Genomic DNA, 27,936 nt, shown 5'->3' on the forward strand with positions numbered 1-27,936 from the left:
AGGCCCAGGTCCAAGACCCTAACACTGGGGCAGCTGACTCTTCTGACCCCTGTCCTCGCTGACAATCAGGAATAATAAATCCTGCCTGGCTTGCCTTGCCAGATAGGTGTGGCGAGCCAATAAGATAAGGGTTAGAAAGTATTTGAGAAAAGCAACCCCTCCCATAGAGGTATAGAGGATTATTAAGACAAGTGATTGGGGAGAGGCATTTATCAGATAGTTCACCAGGCTTTGTGCTAAGCATTTGGTAAATATCATCCCATTTAATTCTCAAGGCAATCCAGTGAGGATTAGACCCACTTTGCAGATAAGAGATTGAGGCTCAGGGAGGCAAGGTGGCACCAAGGTCACAGAGCCAGGCAGTGTGGAGCCAGGATCTTCATTCAGGTCTGAGAAGTGTAAAGCCCTGTGGCGGTTCACTGCACCAGACAGGCACTTCTCATTGCTGGGAGTCAACAGAGCTAACTGGGTTCTGCTCCAGCTCTTCCAGAGGCCTGCCGCATGACCTTGGGCAAGTCATTGCCCCTCCTCTGTCAGCAGGAATAATGCGAATTTTCCCAGGCAAGGAAAATTTCTGCCATGCAGGGATGCTGCCAGGCCGGTGTAGGCACTTCTGCAGCACAGGTGTTCATGACACCTCCGACCTCAATCTGCCAGTGCCCTAACCATCAGCCATGTGTGCTATTTGCTCAGGGCCCAGGCTGTTGCTGGGGTGGGGTGGGGTGGGGGCTTTGTGTCCTGAGCATAGGAACTTCTGTCCAACCAAGCAGAGGGGTCCTGGAGACCAGAAGACCAGCAGTGAGCCACGGCAAGAAATACGTCTCTGTAGAAGCTTCCCCAGGCTACAGCCTACTCCAGACCCCAAGGTGGGCAGCCTCACAGAGTATGCCTACCTCCGCCCTGACACTTCCAGGCTGGCCTGCCTGCCGCCGCCACCAAAAGGTGTAAGGTGGATGGTGGCAGACACAGACAGAAGCGCTTGCAAGGTCACCTGCTTTTTCTCAAACGCCAGCCCATAGCCCTCCTCTTGTCCTTCCCACAGATGACTGCATTCAGCCCATGGCTGAGTTAGGTTTGTTCAGAACAGTGTTTTTTTACACCCAGTCCTTTTACAATTTTTTATTTAGTTTCTGTAGCCAATGCTCTGCCCACAGCCCCTAGGATCCCTTTACAGTTTGTGCACACACAACTCCAGTCTCCTTGGAGCTTTTCACTCCCTATGGCTAGCACCTGCGGCTCTTTGTCGGCGACCTGCCCCAGGCTGCTGGAAGCCGCTTCGCCTGCTAGCACTGAGCGCAGGAAGTACCCTGAACTAATGACAGACATGCAAGGGGATATAAAAACTCCAACTTCTTTGCCCTGACTGGGACAACTCAGAGGTGTGGGGTAAGAGGTGTGAGGTATGCTGTCCCCAGAGCTCCCCATGGGACTTTGCTTGATGTCACCCTTGTTTGGCCTCCTTCCTTCTTTCATGTGTCCCTCTTCCTTAGTCCCCCATCAGATGATTCCTGGAAACACTCCCCACCTCAACCCCACTGAGAGAAAAGCCACTTTCATGCAAATCCTCACCTCAGGGTCTGCTCCAGAAGAACTCCCAGGATACCTAATAGAGTTGCCTACAAAATTTGCACAAAAATCCAGATTTCTGCATCCCATGGTCAACCTACAGATCTAGCAACCCTGGGCCCTTTCTCACTTGGCAACAAGTGGCCAGAGCAGAGTAGAGGCAGACAGAAAATGTTTTCTTCAGTTTTCCCCAGTCTACCACACTCTCTACTGCCTTTAGCTGGCCCTTTTCACCTATTCGCGTTCCCTGCCTGGCCCCTGCCAGCTCATGAGTTTGCATTTCCTACAATATAGTCCAATGGTTAATAGTGCAGGCTTTGGAATCCAGGTTCATCAATTACTGATTCTGTGACTTGATATAAATCCCTTAAACTTTCTGCCTCTCGGTTTCCTTATGTAAAAAACGATGTACCTATATGATACTCTCTACAGTTGTTAGAGACTTCAATGGGATACTGCCTGTAAAGTGAGTTTTACAGTATCTAGCACATAAGAGGTCAAGAAATTACTAATATTTGTCCTCTCGGAGCAGATGTGCCTGCTACAATCTGACAGCCCAAATCCAACTATCTGAGATTACCTGGGGGCCCCTTACTCCCCCTGGGGGTAAGATACCCCTTCCCCCAAGATGTTTGGGTCTGACCACTCACCTCTTCCCACTGATGAATATATCGAATGAGGCGGGAGAGACGCAAGAGGCGCAGGAGGCTGAGGATCTTGGTGAAGCGGACAATGCGCAAGGCCCGGGCAGTCTTATAGACCTCTGAGTCAATGCGTGTCTCCACGATGAGGAAAATGTAGTCCACAGGGATGGACGAGATGAAATCTACCACGAACCAGCTTTTGAGGTACTTCATCTTAATCCGCTGCGGATCCAGGATGATCTCTGTGTTGTCCTCCACCACGATCCCTGTGCGGAAGTTGAGGACCAAGTCGATGAGGAAGAACGTGTCCGACACCACATTGAAGACGATCCAGGGTGTGGTGTTCTCATCCTTGAAGAAGGTGATGCCCACGGGAATGATGATTAGGTTTCCAACCATCAGCAGCAGCATGGTCAGGTCCCAATAAAATCTGCCCAGAGACACAGGGGTCAGTCGCCAGGAGGACAGAGAGAATGAGTTACAGACTATGGGAGAAAACTCCAAGGGACAGCAAACGTTGAAGAAGGAAGTCTCGGGAGGTTCTGAGTCACTGGGTGAGAAATGCACATGGGTACCAGGGGAAGATATGGAGATTGGCATAGAAAGGCTCTTCCTTCACTAAGGATACCCTCTGCCTGCCCCTCTGTCTGCTCCCCTGACCCCATCCCCACTCCCCAGTGGGATTCAGGCTGAAAAGCAAACCACAATGATGATGTCCAGAGAGAAGTGCAAAGCTATTTTAGCAGCAGGAGTAGCTCGCCCCACAACACCCCAGGCTCAGGCTTAGCTGCTCCATTCTCCCTGAGGGTCAGCTGTGGTCTGAGACAGGCTGGCAGGCAGACATGCTACAGACCGTGACCAGAGAGCAGGGGAGGTCCAGACACACAGCAAGTGTCTCGGTGGAAGGATGCTTGGGATCCACTCCCAGCTCTGTCATTGACATGCTGTGTGACATCAAGCAGGTGGCCTCCCTGCTCTGGGCCTCAGTTTCTTCACTGTGCAATCAGGGATGGAGCCTCAACGCTTTGTCCTATAATTCTGAACTGGCCCTCACCCACACTGACTTTCTGGGGTCCCCCTTTAGGCTATTTCTTATTGCCAGAAAATGTCTGACCATCTCTCTCCTCAGAGGTTTGCATCCTAACACAGGGTTAGGGAAGGACAGTGAAATCTTCAAGGGCAGGAAGCGTTAATAAGGGGATTTCAGGCACCAGTGAGGTGCCACTCGATGCATTGGAGTGAGATCAGTGGGGGCTTTAGAGTATCATTTCTCCTAATGCGTCAAAGCAACTGCAAGTGTTTCCTGCGGGAGGTGGGGAGGGCCCCCTCAGGGTGAAGCCACCTGGCTCATCAGGAGCCCCTTTGGAGTGTGCAGACAGCACAGGTAGGCACAGACCCATGTCCAGAAGGTGTGATCAATCAATCCCAGGGACCCTGCCCGAGTACCAGCCACCCTAGGGCTGGCCCCAAGATCTAACACTTGCACTGCCCAGCTGTTTCCCTCTGCTATTAATTTAGACAGTTACACGATGATAGATAAAGGTATTAAGTCAGGAAGAAATAAGCATGTTCTCCCCCAAGAGAAATAACCTTTCAGCCATCTTTAATTCTCAACTACACGAAAGCCAGGAGGGAGTGGGAGACAAAAAGACAAGCTTTCCTCGAGTCTTCAGAGGGTCCAAAGTGCTCCTGCCAGAAGAGTTCCAGGTTTGCAAAAATATTACTTCCCAGCAAAATGTTTCCTTTGCCAAATGCAAAATGGTGCTATGAGTCAAGGAGAGGGTAGGGCCTGCTTCACTAAAGGTGGGCAAGACAGCTGTCCCACAACACACAGCTCAGGGAAGCACAGCTTCTGGAAAGGGAGCTTTGGAGAGCTCTTTTGAAAGCCATGCCATTTAGGGCCTCAAGAAAAGACTTCAAGTCAGGAGCCTCTCAGGCTAAATATTCTCATTCTAAGGCTAGTGCCAAGAGGTCAACTTCAGCTCCTTCCTTGCTCTACAACCCACCACCCTTTCTCCAGCCCCAACACCCCTATGCCATCTGGGAGAACCCAATCTATGACCCAAGAACCCACCCCAGTCATCACACCCACTACACAGAATACAGCACATCCTGCTAATGACTCGTGGGCCCCAAGAGAATGGCTTCAGCTTCTACGGGGTGTTCCTGAGCTGTGTATACTCTCTACACAGCCTCATGCATGTCATTCAAAGACAGCTGCAGATGCTCATTAGAAGCCACAAACAGGTATCCCCATTCACACACACAGTATGGAAACACCCCTATATACACATGGCCACCATTCCTTTTCACTTAATCTCTTGGAAGAAACAAAACAAAACAAAACAAAACAAAACTGGCATAGAGAGACTACTGAGGGCCTTGTGGCCCTCTGTACATAAAGCTAATAATACACCCAGGCTAGAAGAGTTTCTAAAATTAACAGAGCGGGCGCAAAGCGGCTGGGAGTGCTGACTCGGGCAGGCCTGCCACTCCAGCGGGTTTCTACACTTTTCCCAGCTCTAGTTCCCTCAATTACAGACCAAATTTGAGACAGTAATTAACAGGAGAATGTTTGCATTTAGTGGTCTTCATAAAACCAAATTACATGAGGGAAAAACAACCATTTCCTTGCATTCTGACTAATTATTTCAATCGTGAGTTTCCAGATGCTAAGGGATATTTCTGGTGCCTGATCTGGGCTGGGGTCGGAATACTGGAGCATTCCTCCCCACAAACCACTATCCTGAAGCATCACAGAACTACCCAAAAGGCAGCATAATATAGTGGGAAGAAAGGCTTTCAGAGCCAGCCAACCTGGGTTCAATTCCTGGTTCCATCATTTACTAGCAAGTCACTTAATCTCTCCATGCTTCAGTTTCCTTGTCTGCTCAATGAGGATAATAACAGTACCAAACTGGCAGAATTGTTGTAAGAATGAAATGAATTGACGTTTGTAAAATGCTCTGGCCTACGCCTATCTGTATCACTAAGTGAGGCAACAAATTCACAGGAAAGAGGTGAGGGAGGTGAGGGAGGAAGATGAAATCTTCCAAGGAAGAGCCAAAGCAAAGCATCTACTTGGGGGTGGGGGTCGAAGGGAGCTTAGAATGATTCTGGGAGAATCCAGGAGTGGAAGTCAAGGACCACAATATTCTGCGAATGGTCAGACAACAGAACCAATCTACCTTGGCAGACAGATGCCCTGACCTCAGGGAGCTCATGGTCCAGTCAGAGCACAAGGCTTAGTTAGAAGACAAGTTGAGCAATGATGTAAGAAACCATCCCAGGCAGCAGCCCATGCAGCTGAGAAGGTGAACTCCTGGTGGCCCAGAAGGGCGAAGCCAGAAAGTGTTCCTGGAGGAGCTGGTCTTTGGAACCTGTCCTTGGCCTTGGAGACGACCTCTCCTTACTCTTGCAAGATGATTCCACAGACATCCAAAAGCAGGGCTGGACGAGGGGTGAGGAAATGGTTCAGCACCATGGACAGCTCCCAGCGCCCGCGAGCCCCATTCTGTTGGTACAGCCAGGGACAGTTTGCAACAGCCTCCCCACTGCATCCTCTGCTCCCTGGGCCCCTCTTCTTGCCAACCCCAGTGATTAGAAGCATCTCAAGTGATTCCTTAATGTCCCTGGGCTTTTTTACGGGGGCTCCTTAGTGACCGAATTCATAAAGCCTCCAAAACATTTTACATGTATCAAGCGCTTGCTTTGTGCTTTCCATGCATTACTTCATTTAATCCACACCAGCACTGAAGTGGCTGTTAACATCTGTATTTTGCAGATGATGACACTGAGGCTCAGAAAGAAATATCTACCTAAGACCACACAGCTAGTGAGGAAAAGAACGAGATTCAGAGAGGTCTGGGGGACTTGAGAGCCTGACTGCTTAGGATTTTAGGCACCTCAATGGGATGCAGGGAGGGAGACAAGACTTACTGGCATTTCTGCATCACACTAGGGAGGTAGCCTATCACAGCAGGTGTGGTCCTCTCTTGTAGACGAGAGAGGAGAAGAGATATGGTGACAGATGGTGACTACACTTATAGTGGTGAGCACTGAATAATGTATAGAATTGTTGAATCACTGTGTTCTACACCTGAAAGGAATATAACATTGCATGTCTGCTAAACCTCAATAAGATTTTAAAAAGAGGCAGAAGAGAGACTTGTGAAGAGGTTTTGAGGAGACCCATCCTCCTGATGTCAGAGCCCTCTGAGGTGCTTCGTGGGTGGGGGAAGTAGCACACCTTTCAAATATTAAAAGCACCTTGGTCATCAGCAACCAGGTACAGTTGTGTGAATCTGTAAAAGGGGAAAACTAAGGTCCATGGAGGAACAGTAACATTTCCAAAACCTTGAGCTGGATGCCCCCTATTTCCCTAGCACCTCACTGCCCCTGGAGTCATGCATAATTAAATTCCACAATCCAGGGTACACACTCCATGGTAGCGTGTGGCAAGCCCTGGCAGGGAAGTCATGGACAGCCAGACTCAGACATGCTGGAGTTGGCACATGCCTGCATTAGAGGCCTTGTTCTCTCCAAAGCCAGAGGACCCTCCCGTATCCCAGTGTTCTCAAAGATAAAGGGAAGCCCTGGCCAGCAACACACCTCACCGCGGTTTCAGCCCCATGATCCCAGGCCTGTCCTCCCTCATTCCTGGACCTTCCTTCCCACCTGGCCATCCAAGCAGGCAGGTGGCCTCTCAGCAGGCGGATGTGGCCTGAAGGCCAGCTTTGGAGGAGGTCTCATGTGCAGAAGGAACGGGGGATGGCAAAAAGCCAAGCAGCCCTTTTACACTGACACCTGGAGCATTTCATCATTTGGTCTGAGAGGAAGGTTATGGTCTCAAGGGAGCTGAGAGAAGCGAAGATAGGAGGCTCCTGATCCTGAACGCAGAGACTCAAGGACCAGACCAAGGGCCCTCTTCTTTCCTAGAGGCTGAGAGGAGTGAAGGGTAATAAAATGGGAGCAGGAGAAGTAGAAGCCAAACAGGGATGGCCTCCTTCAGCCTCCTCTTGCCCACATATGCCCATGCTTGCCCGTGAGCACATATGCTCATGCACACAAATGCATGCACATGCACACACGTGCACATACCTGCACACGTGCACATGCACACACCCACCCCTGAATACATTTTTGTACACGTTTCATCTATGTGCTCCTGTTAATTTTTCCCTCGTACACACATGTTTGCATACATTCCCTGGGACTCCTGCCAGCTGGAAGAAAGAGTGTCAGCGTTTTGCCCATTACATTCTTTTCCATCCTTCAGGATTCATCTGAAGGGCTACTTCTTCCAGGCTTCTCCCACCTCTCACTGAGGGAGCCTCAGCCCAGCCTGAGCCCTGGCTTTGGACCTCCTAGAACGCTGCATCTCCCTGAGGGCAAGGGCCTTGTCCCAGACAATGCTGACTGCAGGCCAGGGTCCCCATGCTCTCTTCTCGGTGAGTGGCACACCCAGGGCCCCATCTTCTACCCCCTCCCTCTGTGTAGACACCTCTCCTAGCACCAGGCCTGCATTCCCACCTGCCACCTAGAGGGCCCGCTGGCTCCTGCACCCAAGCCCAAGGCTGAACTCAGCATGTTCCTCCTCAGAACTAAATGGTACAGTCAGCATTTCAATCACCTGGGCTTAAAACCACAAAGCTGTCCTCAGCTGCTTTCTCTTTCCCGCAGGCCCCATATGCAGTGACAAGTCTTGTCCAGCATCCTCTACGATGGCTTCTGGATCTGTCCCTGACTGCTCTGTTCTAGATCAGTTCCTCACTGCTCCTCACCTGGACCCATGTCCCTGCTGCCTACCTGGATCTAGCCTCCACACTCTTTCCTTCCAACTCACATGATCTCTGGGTTATCTTCCCAAATATTATGATTACATCACTCCTTGCAAGCTTGAGCAGACTCCCACAACTACAGAAGAAAGTTGAAGCTCCAAGGTCTGGCCTCGCCTGTGCCCCACTTCTCCTGCTTCCTTCCCAGTAGCCACCGGACACCCGACCCCTGGCTCTATCGCCATCCACATTCTCGCTTCTCCTTCTCCTGAGAACCACCCCAGCCTCCTGAACCCCCAGCTTGTGAAATCCCTTCCCTGTTTGACTGCCTCCTCCTCCGGGAAGTTTGTGTATCCGTGCTGTGTGCCTGGGAGCAGCTGTCGCATCCTGCCCCTTTCAGCAGGCTCTCCTCTCTGCCTCCCAACAAATCACAGAAACCAGAAATCTGGGAGTCCTCGTGTCTGAGACAGGGATGGCAGCGGGGAGACCCCTTGGGTTCCCAAGCCATCCCTTGGTGTTCCAGGCCCAGCACAGACGACTGACCCATGTGACAGTGAAGACAACGAAACTGGAGGGGGCCAGGGGCCAGTGTTTTTTGGAGACTTATTATTTGCCAGGCCCATTTATTTACTCATCTGAATACCTTATATGGATTATCTTATTTATTTTTTTTTTAATTTTTTTTTTCAACGTTTATTTATTTTTGGGACAGAGAGAGACAGAGCATGAACGGGGGAGGGGCAGAGAGAGAGGGAGACACAGAATCGGAAACAGGCCCCAGGCTCCGAGCCATCAGCCCAGAGCCTGACGCGGGGCTCGAACTCCCGGACCGCGAGATCGTGACCTGGCTGAAGTCGGACGCTTAACCGACTGCGCCACCCAGGCGCCCCTGGATTATTTTATTTAATCCTCACAAAAACTCCGCAAGGGAGATACTAGGATTATGCCTATTTTACAGATGAGGAGACTAAGGCACAAGAAGTTGAGAAGTTTGCTATAGATGGTGCATCAAGAATTGAAGCCCGAAGAGCCTGCCTCCAGAATCCCACTTTTAACTACTCTACAGAAATATCAATCCGGCTCGTAGTATTTTCCTCTCTCCCAAACTCTGTACCTCCTTCTGCTTCTCCTCCCCTCACTGAACTTGTCTCCTGTGCTCTCTTCACCTGCATCCTCCACCTCTTTACTTCCTGACCCCTCCGGCGCTTCCCTTAAACAAGCCTTCGCTGTGTCCTAAGGACATCACTCTCCCGGTGCCACACACCTCAGCGTCGGGGGTGGGGTCGGCATCCTCCCCGCTTCACGCTGGTGCCACTTCCTGCCGGCGCTGGAATGTTTTCAAGATCTTAAGAGCATCCTGTCATTTTCTGGCCATCCTGCCAACATCCATCTGCCACCCTTGGGGACCCTGGCAGTGCCGACACTTGGTTCACAACCTCCCATTCCACTCCAAACCCTGCCATCGCCCTGGGTGACTTCTACTCCGTATATCAACCCAAACGCCCAGCTCCTCAGTGGCTTGGTGCCCTGACTCTAATGACCGCACATCAGTCACCCGCTCCTGCAGTGTGGGATGGACCATGTCACCGTCCCCAGTTCTTCCATCTCTCGCCCCAACCCCCTTTCCCTCCAGCTCTCTTAGCCAGTCATGCTAAGTCTATTCCTTAGTGTCTGTCCCAGGAACCGTGAGTCACAGAACCCTCTGCCCCCTCTCCTCCCCTGAGACATACTGGTCCAGGTCATCCACCTTTCTCGCCCAGTCCTTCTAGCACCCACTTCACAAGGTCACACCCTGGCTCGGGACCACCATTCACCCTTTTCGTGCTTCACGAAACTGCAGAAAACCCCACAACCTCAGACCTGTCCTACTAAATATTTAAGCACCTTGGCTCCTGTGCCTCACTTTCCTCATCAAGGCTTCCATATTCAGCCGGCCTTCCCCTCCACCAGCCCAGCCTTCCAGGAGACCCTAGGAAACACCCGACACCCTGCTCCTCCAGCAGCCATTTCAAATCACCTCCTCTCCTCAAAGCTCTGAAACTACTTTTCCGCCCATCTCAGCAGAGAACACCGTCTTCTACTTCTTAGAGAAAAGAGAAGCCACCAGAATGTCCCCTTTCTCTTTCTGCCGCCAGACCCCTACCCTGCTTGCCTCTCCCTCATTCACCTCCCTCCTCCGGTCCCAAAGGCTTCGGTGACTCCTCCACCTGCCTCTTGACACCCATCCCCTCCCCCTCCCCAGGGATGCTGACCCATAGGTTACCCCTCCCTTGTCTGTATCTTTGGTCTCCCTCTCTACCCATCCCTTCCCATCAGCTTGTTCTTTTAAGCTCCCTTCATTAAAAAAAGTAAAATGGAACCACTCCGGATCCCCGCTGCCTTATCTCTTCTCCCCTCAGAAATGAGCTTCCTGGAAGAGGCGCCTCTCCCTCACTTCCCACACTCCTGTCGGCCCCCCAGGCCAAAGCACTGCACTGGGTGCTTTGCGGTCTGTTCCTGGCCGACCCTCGCTGTGGGTCACTCTGCGGAGGCCCCTCGCCCCGCTGGGCTTTCTCCCTTTTCTCGGCCTCTCTTTTTCCTTCCCCCGAAGGGGCTCCTCTTCCCCTGCAAGACCTTTAAGTGCTTTTGTTCCTCTGGGCCCCGGCCCCTTCTCTCTCTACACGCCGTCCCAGGGTGACCTCACCAACTCCCAAGGCCTCCGTTGTTCGGCCTCTCTCTAAAGCTCCACACCCACGTGTTCGCCTGCCAACCACCCCTTTAAACCTGCATGTTGTGCAGGAACCTCATCCTTGCCACATCCAGGTATGAGGAAACAGCTTCCTCCAAACCCTTGTGCTCCCAGCACGTGTTAATCCAGCCATCCAAACGCTCGGTCTAGAAACCTGGGAGACACCCTCCATCTCCCTCACCCACCGACCACCCACTCAGAGAATCTCAGCAGCACACCACCTGGCCTATCCCGTGGCTCCTTAACTGGGCTCCTGGGCGCTGGGTGGGGCCCACATCCCGCCACCAATCCACTCTCCATGTGTTGCCAAGCCCAGAGGCCTTCTGCGCTCCCAGCTAAACCAAGTTCCTCACCGTTGCCCCCCGGGGCCATCCCGATCTGGACTCTGCCTCCTCCCCGTGTCTCATGACCCTTCCTCCTCTCGTCGCTCTGCTCCAGACATACCAGCAGCTTTCAGTGCCCCATGTACACTACACCTCCTGTCCTCTAGCGCTTGCCTACACACTGGTGTCTGCCTGGATCTCTCCTCCCCACCCCTGCCCACCCCAGGCTCCTTGGCTCAGAGGCGTCATTTCTTTGTATCCTAGGAAATCTGGTTAGGTGCCCCTTGCGTGTGTTGCCCTAGCATAGTATTTATCACACCACGATGAAATGGTGTGTTTTCATCTCGTGGTCTATGCGCCTCTTGGAACCTGGCACAGGGCATTCAGGGCCTTTTGCATGGTAGGTCCTGACAAATGTGTGAATGGATAGGTGAATGAATGAACGAACGCAAGCCTTGGGGAACAAAGCTGAGTGACAGGTGGCCCAGCAGAAGCTGCGTGAAATGGCAGCTCACTGAGACCCATGAGGCTTTCACAGGGCCTCGGATGATCAGGGTGGAACTTATCCTGTCCAAACCCCGAAGACTCCAAGACTCCCAGGAACATCCGTCAGAGAATGGCCCCCCTACCTGGTGCTGAAAACCATGGTGGAAAATTCACAGAGAAGGAAGGGCAGAGTTGAGGGGGCAAGGGGGACTAGGTGAATGAGAGGCCAGGAGACGCATGCGGGTTGGGGTTTCTGACAGAACGGGATGACAGGAGGAGCTGGCGGGGGGACACAGTGGCTTCAACGTAGGCATGACTATTTCCAGCCTGACCAGCGCAGGCGCCTGGTAGTCGAACACCCCCTCATTAAGGGCATGGCCTCTCATGAGGATTTTAAGGATTCTCCCTCCTCCCCAAATAGGCCTAGCACAGAGATCCAGGAGGTGGGGGTGGGCAAGGGGAGGGGGCGAAGGGCAAGAGCAGCAAGGAGGCTTCTCCTAGGATCTTCTCCTAGGATCCCCCTGTGTTGCCCCCACCTTGCAGATCCAGCATGAGTCTTCTGTCCTCAGCCCCGCCACATGCTCCCCGAGAGCAGAAACGATTGCTCTTCCTTTTCTGAGATGTGAACACAGAGCTGGGCCTTGGGGGTGGGTGGTGGGGCGAGGAGGGCAGTGGCCTCTCGGTAAAACTGTCTTATCGCTAAAGAGATGGGTGGCTGTTGCCAGTGGGGGGGGGGGGGGGGGAAGACTGCCAAAAATAAAAATGAAAAAACTACCCTAAAATGTTAACGCTGATCACTGCTATGTGGTGGGATTATGAGTGATTTTGTTTTCTCCATCACACCTTTCTATATTTCTTACATTCTGTTCTATTTCTAGATTCTTTATTTTCTTAAAAGTGGGCAAATATTCCCTTTATGATCAAAACTCCGAAACCTGCCTTTAACCGATGACCATGCCCCATGCTGGGAGGAGTCCCCTCGCGTGTGTCAGGAGACAGACACACTGGGTCCCCGGGGGAAACTCTTAGGCAGCCAGAGTAAACATGCAGAAAATGTGTTAGCAAGACGGGGAGGTCAGGATGAGCAGATTTTTTGGAGGAGGGCAGTGATGAAGGAGGGAGGGAGGCCATTTGAAGGGCAGGTGTGATAGGCAAAGGAGACCACGTGCCCGCCCACAGCACACACGTGGGCACGCACACAGGCGAGCTGGCTTCCTTGTCTTCTCTCCCTCCCAACCTTAAAAACTGGATCTTCAACCAATCCTTCCCTGCCCCCCACCCCGTCCAGGCTCCTGTTCGTTATTCTCTGAGGCGGTGCAGCCCAGCCCCCTCACCACCCCACCCCTACTGGAAGAAGCTGCCAGCAGCCTGTCTGGGGGTTGGGCGGGGTGCTCCCTGCCTGTGCCCCTGGGCTGGCATTGTAGACTCTCCCTCTCCCTCAGGCTGGAACTCCGCCATCCGGCAACAAACCAGGGCCAGGCTGGGCCCACAGGTGTGGCGTCTGAGGGCATAAACCCCCATTCTCACCGCCCACTCTTTTGACCAACCACCCCGACTTGGGGGTCTCCCCCCTGTAAAAGATGAATTGTTCCCTTCCTCCCACTAGCCTCTGGCCACTAGGGCTCTATTTTTAACCCACCTCAAACCCTCTGACTCAGAATCACAGGGCTCCCAGGTAGCTGCTCCCTCAGCCGGCAGCCTGGGGCTGCCTCCAAAACAGATTCGGCACCAAGGGCATCTGGTGCTTGGTTTATGGGTGGCTAGCTGCGATTTGGGCGCATTTTTATTTTCTAATTTTTCTATGTGACTTGAGGAACAAAATTTGTTTTTGTTTTTGTTTTTGAAGTCCCAAAGAAGACCCATTCCCCCGTCTCTTTGCGCAGTCCCTCCCTGTCCTGGGGCTGAGGCCCTAGCCTTTCAGCATACAGTGAGGGCTAGACTCCGCTATTCCCCAAGCAGAGGTGAGCTGAGGGCTGTAACTGATGGAATCTTCCCCTTCTGTGATCTTTCAATCATACAGCACAGTGCTTCACAAACCTTAATATGCACACAAATCACCTGGGGGCTTTCACCAAGACACAGACTGGGATGTACTAGGTATGGGGTGGGGGCTGAAATCGGCATTGCTGATAGGCTCTCTAGTGACACCGAGGCGGCTGATCCAGGGACTACACCAAGGAGCCAGGCTATAGCATATGGTAGGGAGGTCAGGCATTCTAGTGTTTAAATACCTGGCTGTGTGGCCTTGGAAAGATCACTTAACTTCTCTGAGCCTGTTTTCTCATGTGCACAATGAGAACATTGATCCCACCTCACAGGATTCTGGGAGAATTCAGTGAGATATTCATAATCTGCTACACAGTGTAAATACTCAGCACATGCAGGCTGTTACCATCACCATTATTATTCTTGTGACCACTAACATGCAGGTCCTGGCCTGAGGGCTATGGGGATACTGACGTGTGTGGACTGGTCCCACCACAAGGAGCCCTCAGTGTGGTGGATGGACAGACCCACCCCACACGGGAGCTGATGATCCAGACCAGTTCCATGGGCAGAATGAGGCCATAAGCCGGCGGGGGCGGGTAGTGAGGGGATTGTCTGGCTGGGGATAGCTGGAGGGGAAATTCAGCCAGGCTTGAGACAGGGACAGAGAAACGGAGCAGCACGGCCTGCTGGGCACTAAAGCCCCACACAGGACATGGCCCGAGTGTGTCCACTGGTCAGGAAGGTCAGTGTTGTGGTTACGGGAAGGAGGTTTACGCTGCACAGCAGAAGGAATCTAGGCCAGGGGCACACGAGTCTTCGGTTCTAGTCCCCTCTCCATCTCTCACTTGCTGTGTTCCCCGAACAAGTCCCTGCCTCTCATAATCCTTTTCTCAGTTTCCCCATTAATGAGAGAGGATGGAACCAGCCGATCTCTGAAGACTCGCCAACTCCATGCATCTCTGCAGTGCAGAGGCTAGAGGCCAGCCAAGGGCAGCTGGCCAGATGGAGAGCTCGCTGAGAGAGAAGTATAAACCGTAGAGAACCCTGACACCCCGTCCCCCAACCCAACACTGGTCTGCAGAGAAGACGGGGGGGGGGGGGGGGGGGGGAGGGGTCACCCGAAGGCCAGACTGAGAAGCCATGAAGTTTGCAGAGGAAGAAAGTTCCTCCAGGCAAGGGACTGTGGCTGCACCTTCTCAAAGGCACAACTGAGCACGGGCCCCGCCATAAGGAATACCAAGATATCAGCCCATCGCTCCTCCGATGGGCTCAGACTTCCTCTGGAGACCCTCAGTCTGTGCATGCACAGATACGCTAATGTAAGAGGAAGCACACATAGCCACACACATGTGTACGGCAGGGGTCATCTACGCTCCAGCGCTCTGAGCTGCCACGATGCTGTGTGCCTTCAGGCCAGCAGCCTAACCTCTCTGAGCTTCACCCAGCTCACAAGACCATTTGGGGAAAAATGGGGAGGGAACTAGCAGTTGGAGAACTTACCCGCCCAGCTGACAGGAAACAAAGAAGGCTCAAGCACAGCTGTCCCCTCTCAGGAGAATGGAACAAAAATAGCGTACTGCTGTGGAGTAGCACGTGAACTCAACCTCGGGGGATCTCAGGTAGGGGCGCTCACCTGCTCCTGAGCGAGGGAGCGCCAGTGTGAAGGGGGAAATGAGATGGATTCAGGGCAGAAGTGGTGCTCCGGTGACAGATGAGGCTAACGAGGACAAGGACGCCGCGGGAGGGCTGCCCCACAGAAAGTAGCTAAATATTGACTCTAGGAGGGTCTACATGGCCCCCTTCTCGCTGGGATGGGGGTTCCCTGGAGGCGCCTGGGCTCTTGAGAACATGAGCCAGATGGGACTCCGCTGCCTTCCATCTAGGAAAACACAGTGTGACAAGGACGCAGAGTGAGGGCCATGTTCCCTGGGGTCCCGCCAGCCTCCGGGTTTTACGATTCTGATTGCTAACGGAAGAAAAGGTAACGACTCCCCGGAGAGGGGCCTATCATAAATGGGCTCAGATGGCGGGCTGGGGAGCAGGCATTTCACCCCCAGGCTCTGGGGAGCACCGGAGGGCTGAGGCAGACGAAGTGCACTCAGAGAGCTGCAGACTGCTTGCGCGGAGAGGGCCTTAGGGGTGCCCAGCTCACTGGCTCCTAAAGTGACAGAAGCAGAATCATCTGGGTGCTCCCCACAATTCTACCCACGCCGGCCCCACACAGGGAGGCCCAGGCATCCGTAATTGCATACAGCTCCCAGGGGTCTCTGCAGCCTGCCGATTTCAGCTCTGGGGTCTTGAGAAAACCCAACCCCTCTCTGGAAGCATTTTCAGATGAGGAAAGGCAGGCGCAGGGAGGTGAGGCCTCGGCTCAGTCCTCACAGCTGGACGGGGCAGAGCAGAGTATTCACTGGTCTCTTATGATGGGGGGAGGTCTGAGGCGGGGGGCTCGGCTTGTCCCCAGAAGCTGTGGAGCAACACAGAGGGATGAGGACTCCTCAGAGCCTCTGGGACAGGATGAACAGCTTGTCGCATCTCCTTCCCCTGCCAGTTCCAAAGCCGAAGGTGCTGCTGGCCTGCCCCGAGGACCCCTCCAGTCACAGCTGTCTACTACGACCTGTGCTCTCCACGGATCCTCACATCTAAACTCCTCCGAGGCCAGGTCTGAGCTTCCAGGAGGGGAAGACTGGCCCCCAGGAGAGATGGCTGGAGGAGAGGGGGGTGGGGTTTGCCTAGGGAACAAGAAAGCCTGCTCTCCACTCCCACAGGGGCCGTGGTCTAATGGCGGAGCTCAGCAGACCACATGGATGCCACACAACATACTAGGGAGCCTCCGGCCTGGCCCCCAGCACTGAAGGCTAGCAGAGCCTCTGCAGAAAGAGACGCGTGTGTAAGGAATTCCCACATCCCCAGGAGCCAGGGGCTGCACAACTCCAGGATCATGCCCCGATAGGCCTCGGCGGAGTCTCCAGAAAGAGGGAGGGAGGTTCTCATCAGCTCTACTCATCAGCAGTGCTGTCCCTGCCCTGCTGGCTCAATTTGTACTAATGGGGTCAGGATTACGGGTTCAATACCTATTTGGGCAATTAGCTTTGCTCTCTTCTCAGCCTCAGACGGAGGCCTGACCCTGGACACTGAGACAGGAAAGGACTTTGCTGAGGTCATACAGCGGAACAGGAAGGGGGTCAGGAGGGCAAACTCGGCATGGAAGGGGTGGGCAGTTATAAGTCAGGAAAGCTCAGGGTGAGAGGATCTGGGGGCTCCAGGGTGGGCCAGCCCCGATGCTGCACACACAGGCCCTAGCTGTGGAGTCTTCCCAGCTAGACCATGTTTCTTCTAAAAGGTGCTGGTGGCCCTGTAGGCTTGTCTTTCCTGTCCCTGCAGAAAAGAACAAGCACCTCGTATCCTCTGACAGACTATATAGGTGGGAGAAACCCCTGGCTGCCTTTGGCGATGAGTGGCCGCGGACGCACGTTAATCATTGACAGGGGCTGCTCCAGCTTGCAACAGGGAACTGCAGGGTAATTACTTCTGGGCTCCAGGCCACACACTCAGTGACATTAATGCGGTGGCAACACCTGCCTTCCAGGCTGAGTACAGCAGGGAAACAGGGTCTTCTCAGAGGTTGTGCAGCTGGGGCCAGGAGAGCCGCCTGGGCCACAAGAACCCAGACAGTCCAGAGGGACGCACATACGCATGCAAACATATGCACACATACTCAGACAGCATCAGGGGCAAGACCCAGGGCAGTGGGGTCACAGTCCTGAAGGGTGAAGGGCAGAGCTTAATGAGTACAGGTCCGAAAAGGCAGATTTGGGGGCGCCTGGGTGGCAACTTGGGCTCAGGTTACGATCTCGCAGTTCGTGAGTTCGAGGCCCACATCTGGTGAGCTCGAGCCGCGCTTGGGGCTAAGCACTGACAGTGCAGAGCCTGTGTGGGATTCTCTCTCGCTCCCTCTCTCTCTGCCCTTTGCTCACTCGCACTCCCTCCCTCCTCTCAAATAAATAAATAAATCTTAAAAAAAAAAAAAAAAGGCAGATTTTGAGTGACCTGCTCTTAGTGCTTGCCAACACCCACCCCAGCCCCTTAGCTCCATCTCCCAGAAACCTACTTACAAGAAAGTGTGCTGAATGGTTCTCTCTTTCCTTCAAATCAGCTCAGATCTGCTTCCTCCAGGAAGCCTTCCCTGACCATCAGTCCATAGTGATCTACCCTAAGAGGCGCTGAAATCCTATTCTCTTCTTTGCCAGGTAGGTAGTGACCCCCATCCACCATAGTGGGTGAAAGCGGTCTTGGGATGGAGCATCTGGTCTCTGAGGGGGCGTGACCCCCCACCCCCCTCCACCTTAAGATTGCCCCCCACCAGGCCCAGAAGACAGCGTATTAGCCAGCCCCATGTTATGCATTAATGTCTGAAAGCCTCTTCACGTAGACATAACACGTCCACCCACACAGATAAATGCTTAGACAGACACAAAATCATCAGCAGCCAATTATCAGGCCCCCACAGCTGCCGTGAGCAGACCCGGAGGCCCCGCTGCTGGCTCCACAGTTTGTGGAGCGGGGAGTGCAGTGGCTCGTAGGGAGCCCCTCCGTCAAGCCGCCACACGCCTCTGCCCAGCCCTGAGCACGGCTGTGCTGGAGCCCCGAGCTGGCTGCCTGGCTGGGAAGACAGACACCAGCCCCAAACAATGCTGGAGCAGAGTGGGGCGGGGAGCCGTCACGTGTGAGATTTGGTGGCTCCGGCGTCGGCAGCAGTGGCACTGTTGTTTATTTATAATTTGTACTTTACCTCCCAGAGAGGACCGGAAGCAGCTGGCTCAGATGCTAAGGGGTGTAGGCGCTCAGGGAGCCTGAGAAAGGGGAAGGGCACAAGGTGGGCTGGGCCACACGCCCACCTTGCCCAAGCCCTGGACGCCTCAGCAAGGTACTGACGTTGGTTCTGGGACTCTGTTGGAGGGCTCCAGTTCCTGACCTCAGACCAAGGCCTTATCTTGGTCTCAGGCTGAGCCCTGAGCCTGGTCACAGCGTGGGCCCAGACCGTGGCCTCAGATAGAACCTCGACCCTGGACACACACTGAGTCCTAAACCAGGACTCCGCTTCCTCACTTCTCTGGAGGATGTGAGGAACAGACCACGTGACCACCTATTTCTCTGGTGGAGAGAACACAGATACACTGACCACTCGTCCCCTTCCCCTAGGAACCCTAATCACCCCTATTGAAGAAAGGTGCATCAACAGCATCTGGATATGGTGCCAAAATCCCAACGGCCTCCACACCAGTCAGGATCCTGTTCCAGCATCCCCAGGGGCGGAGCAGCCCCAGCGTGGGGAGTCAGGGCAAGCATGTCTCAGTCTGAAGTTGCTGATATGGAAAGACTCCCTTCTCACTGGATAAGCTTAAATTAAAAAGGGACTCTGAAAATACCCATCATCTCAAAATTCAGGCATGGAGCTGGGGCAACCAGAAAAAGGTCCGGTGAGAAGACTATTCAGGACCTCCGGCTGGGGTCTAGGGGTGGACTGTGGAACTTTATGATCTTTGCAGCCAGATGTTACATAACCCACTTGGGTTCCAGTTTCATCTCTGACGTGGATTTATTCTGTGACCCTGGGCTGGTGGCTTCCCCTCTCTAGTCCTCTGCCCCCTTTTATTTTAAGTTTTTCATATTATTAGAGACAGAATGCGTGAGCGGGGGAGGGGGCTGCAGGAAAGAGAGAGAGAATCCTAAACACCCTCCACACTCAGTGCGCAGGCCGACTCAGGGCACCTCTCTGCTCCCCTTTTATAAAATAAAGGCTTTTGACCAGGACCTTGCTAAGGCCTGTCCAGATCTGGTATTCTGAGGCCTGTTAAATTTCCCATGCCAGCGCAGCCCCATCTCCTACAGCCCCTCTTCACCGATAATGTGTGGTCAAACATTGTCTCCCGTTTTTATTCTCAGGAGAATGTTTTCTTGAACTACTTTTGTAGTCTAGCTTCTTAAAGCTAACAAAAAGAGAAGAAGAAGGAGACAAAGAGGGAGGAAGGAAGGAAGGAAAGAAGGAAAGAAGGAAGAAAGGAAGGAAGGGAGGGAGGAAGGAAGGGAGGGAGGAAGGAAAGAAGGAAGAAAGGAAGGAAGGAGACTCAGTTTCTTTATCTGGAAACTGGGGGTAATAGAACCTATTGTTCAGGCCACTGTGAAGAGTAAATAAAATATGAGACATAAAAGCTTCTAACAGTTTGGTACATGGTACAGATAGTTCACAAATGGTAGCTATTGATCTGTGAATCCACCTGGCTTTAGTTGGTTTGAATCTAGGGTTGTAAACTGAGAAGCCTACAGGGGTCAGGTAGCTAAACGTGCATAAATGACACGACTGGGACCTTAGGGACAGTGGGCAACTGGAGAGCAAAAGTCACACTAAAGGGGGCAGCCTCTTGTCTGCTCCAGCTGCCTGCTATGGTGTGGGACGTGGGGCCAGAACTGCCAGAGCTCTCAATGTTTCAGAAGCCCGAAAGCCAAATTTTTATGTTACATCTTTCCATTTTAAAACACTGTCTCTGAGTTGTTATGACACACCATGCTGCCCAAACAGAACACATCTGGGCGCTGTATTTGGTCCCTGGGATGCTGCTTAGCAACTTCTCGTCTAAGTACTGCTGTCACATCTTGAGTACCTTTGGTGACGGGGTACTCTCCACCTCTTTGTGCTGCTTCCTCCCCAATTCTGGACAGGTGCTGATGATTAAGAGTGTCTTTGAGTGGCCTCCTAGGCTTTGGGATCACAGATCTCCAGGGCCCTGGCAATGCTTTCCCAGTAAAGCCTGGCTGGCAGAGAACATCCTCTCCAAAGCCAAGGCAATGCCCCTGCCCTCCCCATGGCCTGCTCTGGCTGACGAACGTGGATTCTTCAACATCCCCTGGGCCCAAGCAGGACCGCCTGGCCGGCCTTAGTAGCCCTTCTATTAATTAGCAACTGGCAGTGGCAGCTTTGTCGGAGCCCTTGAGCCAAGGGGTGTATGTGCTGGAGCTGGCCGCCTCCTTGGTTGAACGACAAGCCCCTCCTCCCCGCCGCAGCGACCGGGGCTGCACCTTCTACTCTGGGTGAATTCCCCCATGATGGCCAGTGTTGTGACGGGCCGCTCGGGCTGTGAGGACACTGCCAGCTCTGTCATCAGTATGTAGACTTGTGCCTGCCAGGGTGGGAGGGGGCAGAGAGAAGTGACAAGTCCCACCCACCAGGGAGGCTGCTAGGCATGGCGTGGGGCAGTGGACGGGGCATTAAGATTCAGACAACGCCCCACCACCACAATCTCAAGGCACCAAGGCAGCCGCTGTTACTGGATGTCTCCTTCTCTTCCCGGGCAGCCACTGTCAGAGCCATCTCACACTGACCCTCTTACCCTGACACCTCTGGACTCTCTCACTGACATCTGTCCCTTCCCAGAAACCTCCCTGCAGCACAGCAGTCACTGCTCCTCCAGCCGGGCCCGTTCCTCTGGCCTTTGAATGGGAGAGAAGGCACCCAGGCAAGGGGACAGGATGGATTCATAAGGGTCCTCTGGCCACCTGGCCTGCCCCTGTTCCTCCCATCCCAACAACCAGCATCCAGGGCCAGCAGGGTCCAAGCCGCAGTGCAGGCGGGGAGGCGGGTCTGTGAATCCAGCTCTCCCAGGCTTGCGGCTGACCTCTGTGGCGGAGGGCTGCTCAACCCAGTTCACAGAATTCACCCTGCTGTGCTCAGTGCCAGAGGCCAACTGGAGAAGACAGAGTCTCTGCCCTCAGGGAACTCAGTCAGGGACCGTGGGACGAGCATAGAATATACACCCAATCTGAACCCCGGTCCTACAAGCTTGGCTCTGGGCTGGGCACCAGCAGCATAGCATCACCTGAGCACGTATCAGAAACACAGAATGTCAGACTCCACCCTATTTCTGACCTAATGAGTCCGAATCTATAGTTTAATAAGATGCCCAGGTGAGCTGGATGCCACGGCGATGTGAGAAGCACCGCATTGGAACAAACACAGAGCTCCATCCAAATGCCCGGGGGTGTGTCAGGCAGGGACAGACGGATGATGGTGGCCGTGGTGGCCTGAGAGGACATCCCAGAAGACCCAGGGGCCCTACAGCATGGGAGAGGAGGGCAGAGGGACAAGCAGACAGGCAGGCAGACATCCCAGCCCTGTGTGAGGCAGGCCACCTGACAGCCCAAAGCGTCACAGCTCACAGAAGTTAAGGGAACAAGCAGGGGCAGGGTTGGGCAGGGGAGCAGCCCCCAGCCTCATCACGTGGTAGTCAGCCCACGGACTGAAGTCTTGCAAGGGGAGAACCTGGAGCCCAGCCCTCCCCTCCCAGGCGGTGCAAGGGGCCTGGCCCCATGGGCCTTCTGCGCACCTCGCATCCGGGGAGCACCTCAGCCCCGAGCTGGGTGCTGGCTTTTGCCACCAGCCCAGCCTCATCAGGTAGAACACGTCCTCGTCCCTGGAGAATCCCGCTGCCCACTGTGCCAGCTGACAGCACGGCCCAGGCAGCTCACCTTGGAATTCCCCTCTGCACCAAGGCGCCCTTCCCCCTCCCCTGGCGCCGCAAGGCCTGCAGCTCTTTTAGGCCTGGCTCTCTACCCTACAACACATGGAGGGAACACCTATATTCCTATGTTCCCGTTAGCAGGAGCAGCATTCTTGCGCAATGGCCTCCAGCAAGGCCCACCCAGGAGGGACCTCAGAACCCCCACCCCCATCCTACCCAGGGCCAGGCCGCTCCCTCCTTCCTCCTCACCACCTCCTATGCAAATAGTCCTGCCCAGGGTTGGAGGGGAGAGGGATGGGCGTGGGACTGAGGAAACAGAAAAGTAACTAGTCCCCAGAGTGCCTCCTTCAGGCATCTGACTCTGCTCCATTTTCATTTCCATCCCGCCAGCAGTGGGAGGCCCAGGCCTCAGGTTACAGAGGGCCCCAGGGAAGGCTAGCTCTAAGAGGCTGGCACTTGCCCCTGCCAGACCAGGACTCTTTCTGGGATGGTCTAGATAGAGTGGGGTTCACAACCTACATGGTTTTCAAGCTAGGGAGTCCACAGACCCCAGAAATTGAGCGTCATATTGTGTCTGGATATATGTGCCTTTTTCTCAGTAGAGACCCTATGGTTTCCAGCAGGTTCTCACTTAGGTCTCTGACACAGGTTCAGAACCACTGGTCTGAGCCAAGGATAGAGGCCCATCTGGTCCACCTGGGACTGAGGGAAGGAGGCAGTGCGAGCGGGGGCAGCGTGGCTCAAAGCAGCATCACTGGACTCTGACAGCACACTGGAGCTGCTTACGTCGACAGGGTGATCACAGTTGTACGAGTCGTGTCTGACACGAGCAACAAGATTCCCATTTCTCTAGGTGGGAAAACTGAGGCTCAGAAAAAGCTCACAACCCAAGCAGGGCCCCATAGCAGACAGGGCTGGGCAGGTGATAGGAGGTGGGCAATGGCAGTGCCTGGGGCCAGGGACCAGCACAAGAATTCAGTCTGAGGCCACCTTTGGGACTTATCAGGGCACTGGCCCAGGTTCCATGACTTCAGAGCCCAGCTGTTTCTGCCCCAAGGAAAGGACCTTTCAGGGCCCTTCCCTTCCTTACCTTTCCCTTCCTCACAGCCTCAGAAGGCTCAGGCTAGAAGAGGGAGGGGCAGAGGGCTGACAAGGGCCAAGCTTCTCCACTCTCAAGGCCAAACTGGAGTTTGGGGCACAGGAGTAGCTCCAGAACAGACACCCCACATAGGGACTTCTGCGCCAGCCCACATGTCTACCCACACAGCCCCAAGACATCTGCACAGACAGACACCTAGGCGTACACACCCCCAGGCAGACCCCCCTGGGCCTGACACTTAAAAGCCCAACAGGCTTCTGGGTCACCACTCCTTTCCTCTCTCTTTGAAAACACACTGTTTTATTTGTTTCGGGTTTGCACTGCCAAGCCCGGGTCCCAGGACACGGCTCACATGGAAGGAAGGACCATCCAGGATCCAAGAGTCCAACAAAACCTTAATTAGCAGTTTCAAAAGGCGACTGGGGAAGGGGAGGCCAGACAAACCCACAGAACCTGGAGGAGCCATGGAGTAGCTGGGGTCATGGTAAAGAAAATCACAGGAAGCCAAGAAAAGCCGAGTGTTAGTCATGGCCCGGGTTCTGCAGGTCCCTCAGAGCACAGTCTACTCCAGCCCTTGGAAGAGGCACCCAACCTTCCTCCCCCAGGAATGGGAGATGTCGGAAGCAACCCATGACAGTGAGCCCTGAACTCCAAACCACAAACTCAATCTATCATGGTTTGCTGGCGATTCTTTATTAAACCAATTCTGCTGGATCAATGCTTCCTGCCCGTCAAAATGATGAATAAATCCTCAACTGGCCTGAGCAATGCTTGCAGAAGCTCTTGTGAAGGCTGAGCTAGGCGGTGGGGATTGGCTCTATATAGAAGCCCAAACAAGGCCAGTGGCTGAAACTCAAAGGACTGAGGCTTGGGGTGCTGAGGGTGGGGGTGACACTAGTTTGGTGGGTTTCCTAAGCTCAGAAAACTTAGCGAGGCCCTTGCCTCTTTGACCTTGTGTAGATGAGACCAGCTATTTTGGCCTAGAGGTATGACCACTGCTCCTCCAGATGCACACAGACGGTCTTTCTTGGATTTCTTTTCTTACACTCCACCCAGCCCCAGACAGTTACAAGGCTGCGCACAGAGATGTGCGCTTCCGGCTACCGGTCCCTGTTGCTTGTTGCACAAACCCAAATTCAAAGCCCAGTCTGACCCTTATCCTGTCGCCCATTTACCAATCGTGCAGCATCCACCCTTCCCTACCCCCACCCCCACCACCCCCGCTCCGCCATGTCCTGGGCAGCCTGCAGTTAGTGAGAGATTCTGCAGTAGGGGGACTGCAGACAGACATGCCAAGATGGGCAGAGTAAGATCAGGAAGGCGGCGGGGAACTTCCCATTGATGCAAACAACCCAGCTCTTCACCATCCAGGGTAAGGAAGGTCCAGTTCCCAGAAGGTGCTCAATCAAAGCCTATGCTCTACAGAGGTCAGGCACGCCTGGGGCTTCCCCCTTGCACTCCCACATCCCAGGTGATGAGAACCTTGAACAGAGACTCTCAGACACAGAAGACAGTGAGGAAATGAACAAGGGGAGGGAAGGCCCCTCAACAATCTCAAGCGGTTGATATTGGCACAGCCCACCTGCTACCACCTCCCAGAAGTTCAGAGGGAGGAGCAGAAACCCAGGACAACCAGAGGGTGCAGGAAATACAACCCCTACCCACTCCTCCCTAGCTCAGGCTGGGATCCTTCAGTCCCAGTACTGACCAGAGGGAAGGCCACACTTTAGGAACCTGGCCCTGGGAACCAGCTACAGTTCCTGATGGTCTCTGTTCACTCAACTTGAAGACTATGCCTGTCTGTTTAGCCTGTCCTCTGGCCTCCCACACGCTCTAGAATGGGAACCCTGGGTATTAGGGTTAGGAAGAACAGTCCCTCAAAAAAAGAAAGGCGGGGGGGCTCTGTTCACCACTATTTTAAGCCATCGAGTGTTGCCTGACTGGTCACTCCCAGCACGAGAAATCTCTCTCATTGGATGGAAAATGGCTTTGCTCTCATTACAAACCTGGCTTCCCTGGAGTTTGCAAAGAGGGCTCTGGGTTGGCAAAATGCTCATTTATATTGGCAGGCAAGCAGGGTAGGCAGGGAAGGGAGCTAAATAGGGGGCAGGGCTCAGAGAGAGAGAGAGAGAGAGAGAGAGAGAGAGAGAGAATAAATTAGACCCAGTTTTAAACGGTGAATGTTTTCAGACCCTCACTTCTGTCCTATGTATCACAAAAACTCGGCGGGGGGGACCCACTGGGGGACCTTAAGATCTTGACTGGGATAGGGGGGCATCCCTTATTTCAACTTTAGAGGCAATCACCAATCTCCTGTTTTGCAGATACCCCCACAGGCTCCAAGTGGTATCTACTCGGTCAGTGGCATCTGACTCAGGTGATGGGGGAGGGGGCAGGGTCCTTTTCCCTGACTGGCAGTTACACCATGTGTTTGGGGACCCATGACTGAACCATGAGAGTCCTAGTAGCTACTGGAGCTTGGACTGGGGTGACAATGGGACACAGGATGAGCCTGGGGTTACAGGACAGCTGCTTGTCAGTCAGGACACCAGGCATCTTCTCTGACCACTATGAGCAAGGTCATTCTGTCCTGCCAGTCTGGATGCCAGGTGCCCAGGGTGCCTGCTGTTGGCCCACCACTTGGCATGAGGGTCTGGGCCCAGGGTTAAGGTGGGCATGGTGGGCTTTTATCCTGGACTTGAGGACCCAGTGACCTCACTCCTCCAGGGGCCTAGCTCTCCGTCCCCAGCTGCAGCTTCCCAAGGCACAAGAAGGAGATCCTAATGCTTGGGGTCAGTACCCAAGGAGCTGGCCCCTCTGCCAAGAGGTCTGTCTCTCTTCGTGGCCCTGCTCTTCAGGCTGAATGACCTGGAACTGCCTCTAGGATGGCCACCCTGACTCTGCAGCCCAGAACAGGGAGGTGGGATGTGTGGCTTAAAGTGGCAGAGCCATATCCTGGCTGCCGGCAGGGCTAGGCCAGGCTCAGAACACCTTTTTAGCCTGCCTCTAATGTGGCCTAGACCCCAAGAGGGCGAGGACTGGAGCCCGGAACAGAGAAGAAAGTTCCCAGCGCGGTGCAGGAGGAGGTCTGGGGGTGTCTTGGTGCCTAGAGGTGCCCCACTTCTCTCGGAGCTCCCCGCGCGAGGAAGGAAAGTTAACTCTGGCTGAGAGGCAGGGCTGAGAGAGGAAGCATGCCTGCCACCGCTTCAGGGAACCCATAGGATCGCCTTGGCCTCCTTACCTGAAGTCGCTGTAGGGGTGGATAATCCAAAATCCGGCCGACTTCACCCTCTCCTGCTCGCGCTCCACCGCTTTCTGGCTGCCAAACATCCTCAGGGAGAATTTGTTGACCCCGGGCTGGAGCATTGCCCCGAACTGGCGCTGCATGAAGCCGGCCTGGCCCAGGCGCACCTCGGCCTCGGGGAGGATCTGGTCGCCGGCGGCGGCCGCGCCTCCCTCCACTTTGATAGCAGTGTCCACCGAGGGCTGCTCGCAGGAGGCGGAGGCCGGCTGCGGCTGCTGCTGGGGCGGCGGCGGCGAGGCTGCGGGCTGCGCCGAGGCGCCGGGGCGCTCGGGCTCTGCCGCCAGGCCCGGGGGCGTCCTGTCCTCACCGGGGGACGCGTCGCCCTCGGCGATGAGCCGCCGCTCCTCCGCGGAGTCATGCAGGTGCCCGTGACTGCTGCCGCCCCCTGCTCCGGAGCCGCCGCCGCCGCCCCGGCTGCCCAGCGAGGCCAGGCTCCCGCGGAAGCGCCTGCAGTCGCCGTTGGTGCTGGACTTGCCCGCGCCGCGGGCCGGCCCCTCGCCGTCCGCCGCCCCGAGGGCCGCGCCCCGGGGCTCCGTGCCGCCCGCGGCCGCCGAGGGTGAGGGTGAGGGCAGCGGCCGCAGCCGGATGCTCCTGCGGCTGGGGTCCTGGCGGCCCCCAGCCCCCTCCTCCTCGGCGTCCTCTTCCTCGTCCATGATCCACGCCTTGGCCCCCACCTGCTGCGGAAGGCTGTAGAGCCGCTTGCGCATGGACGGCGGCAGCTTGTCCATGGCGCCAGGGGCCGGGGCCCGGCCGGGGCAGGGGCGCGGGTGCGGCGCCGCCGACCCGCTCCAGGTCCGCCCTCCGGTCGGTCCGCCAGCGGGGACGCGTCCTCCGCCGCCTGCTCCGGACCGCCTTAGGCGCCCATGCTCGGGGAGGCTGGGTGCCGCGGGGAGGCTCCCAGTCCCGCTCCGGGTCCCCCGGCTCGCAGCGCTGCGCCTCCTCCCGGGCCGGGCTGGGCGCGGGGACCCTGCGCTCTCTCCCTCCCTCCCTCCCGCGTTCGGGGGCGCGGCGCGCGGCCCGGCTCCAGGCGCCCCGCCCCCGCGGGGAACAATGGGCGCGGGTAGAAGCGGCGCTGCGGCCGCGGCGCTCGGAGAACCGCTCTGGAGAGCAGAGCGCACGACCCGCGCGCCTCTCGGGCGTGCGTCCCGCGGGCCGGCGGGCTATCAGTCTGTCCCGCCGCCCCGGCTTTGTGGCCAGCCACTCGCGAGCTCGCCTCGCCTCCTCTGGCCGAGCCCGGCCGGCCCGTCCCGGGGCTCCCGCCGCAGCCGAGCGGAGCACAGCGGCCCGCCGGGCTTACATCAGCGGCCGCCTCCCCCGGAGCGCCCTCCGGCAGCGCTGGGCTCCCGCGCCCCGGAATATTCATGAAGCCGCCGCAGCTCGCGGGTTGCCATAGGAGCGGCTCCCGCAGCCGGGCCTGCCTACCTGGGCTTCTTAAAGGAGCAGCGGCGCGCGGGCCGGGGGCTCGGAGAGGGGCGGAGGGTGGGGGGCGGGACCCGCGGGCGCG

At 55.3% G+C, this 27,936-nt stretch overlaps 1 protein-coding gene across 1 annotated transcript in view; it reads right to left on the reverse strand.

Moving 5' to 3' along the window:
• HCN4 (hyperpolarization activated cyclic nucleotide gated potassium channel 4) overlaps positions 1–27,245 on the reverse strand; it is a 42,863-nt gene extending 15,618 nt beyond the window's left edge. Inside the window, exons 1-2 of the mRNA XM_086711181.1 lie at positions 26,370–27,245; positions 2,217–2,640 (exon numbers count right to left, since the gene is read on the reverse strand). Of these exons, the coding sequence (XP_086567307.1) occupies positions 2,217–2,640; positions 26,370–27,160 (1,215 nt within the window). The 5' untranslated portion in view covers positions 27,161–27,245. The remainder of the gene's footprint in view (positions 1–2,216; positions 2,641–26,369) is intronic.
• Positions 27,246–27,936: the final 691 nt, after the last annotated feature.

The sequence above is a fragment of the Puma concolor genome, chromosome B3 (assembly GCF_028749965.1).
Source record: "Puma concolor isolate L17-30 chromosome B3, mPumCon1.1.hap2, whole genome shotgun sequence".
NCBI classification, from domain to species: Eukaryota; Metazoa; Chordata; class Mammalia; order Carnivora; family Felidae; genus Puma; species Puma concolor.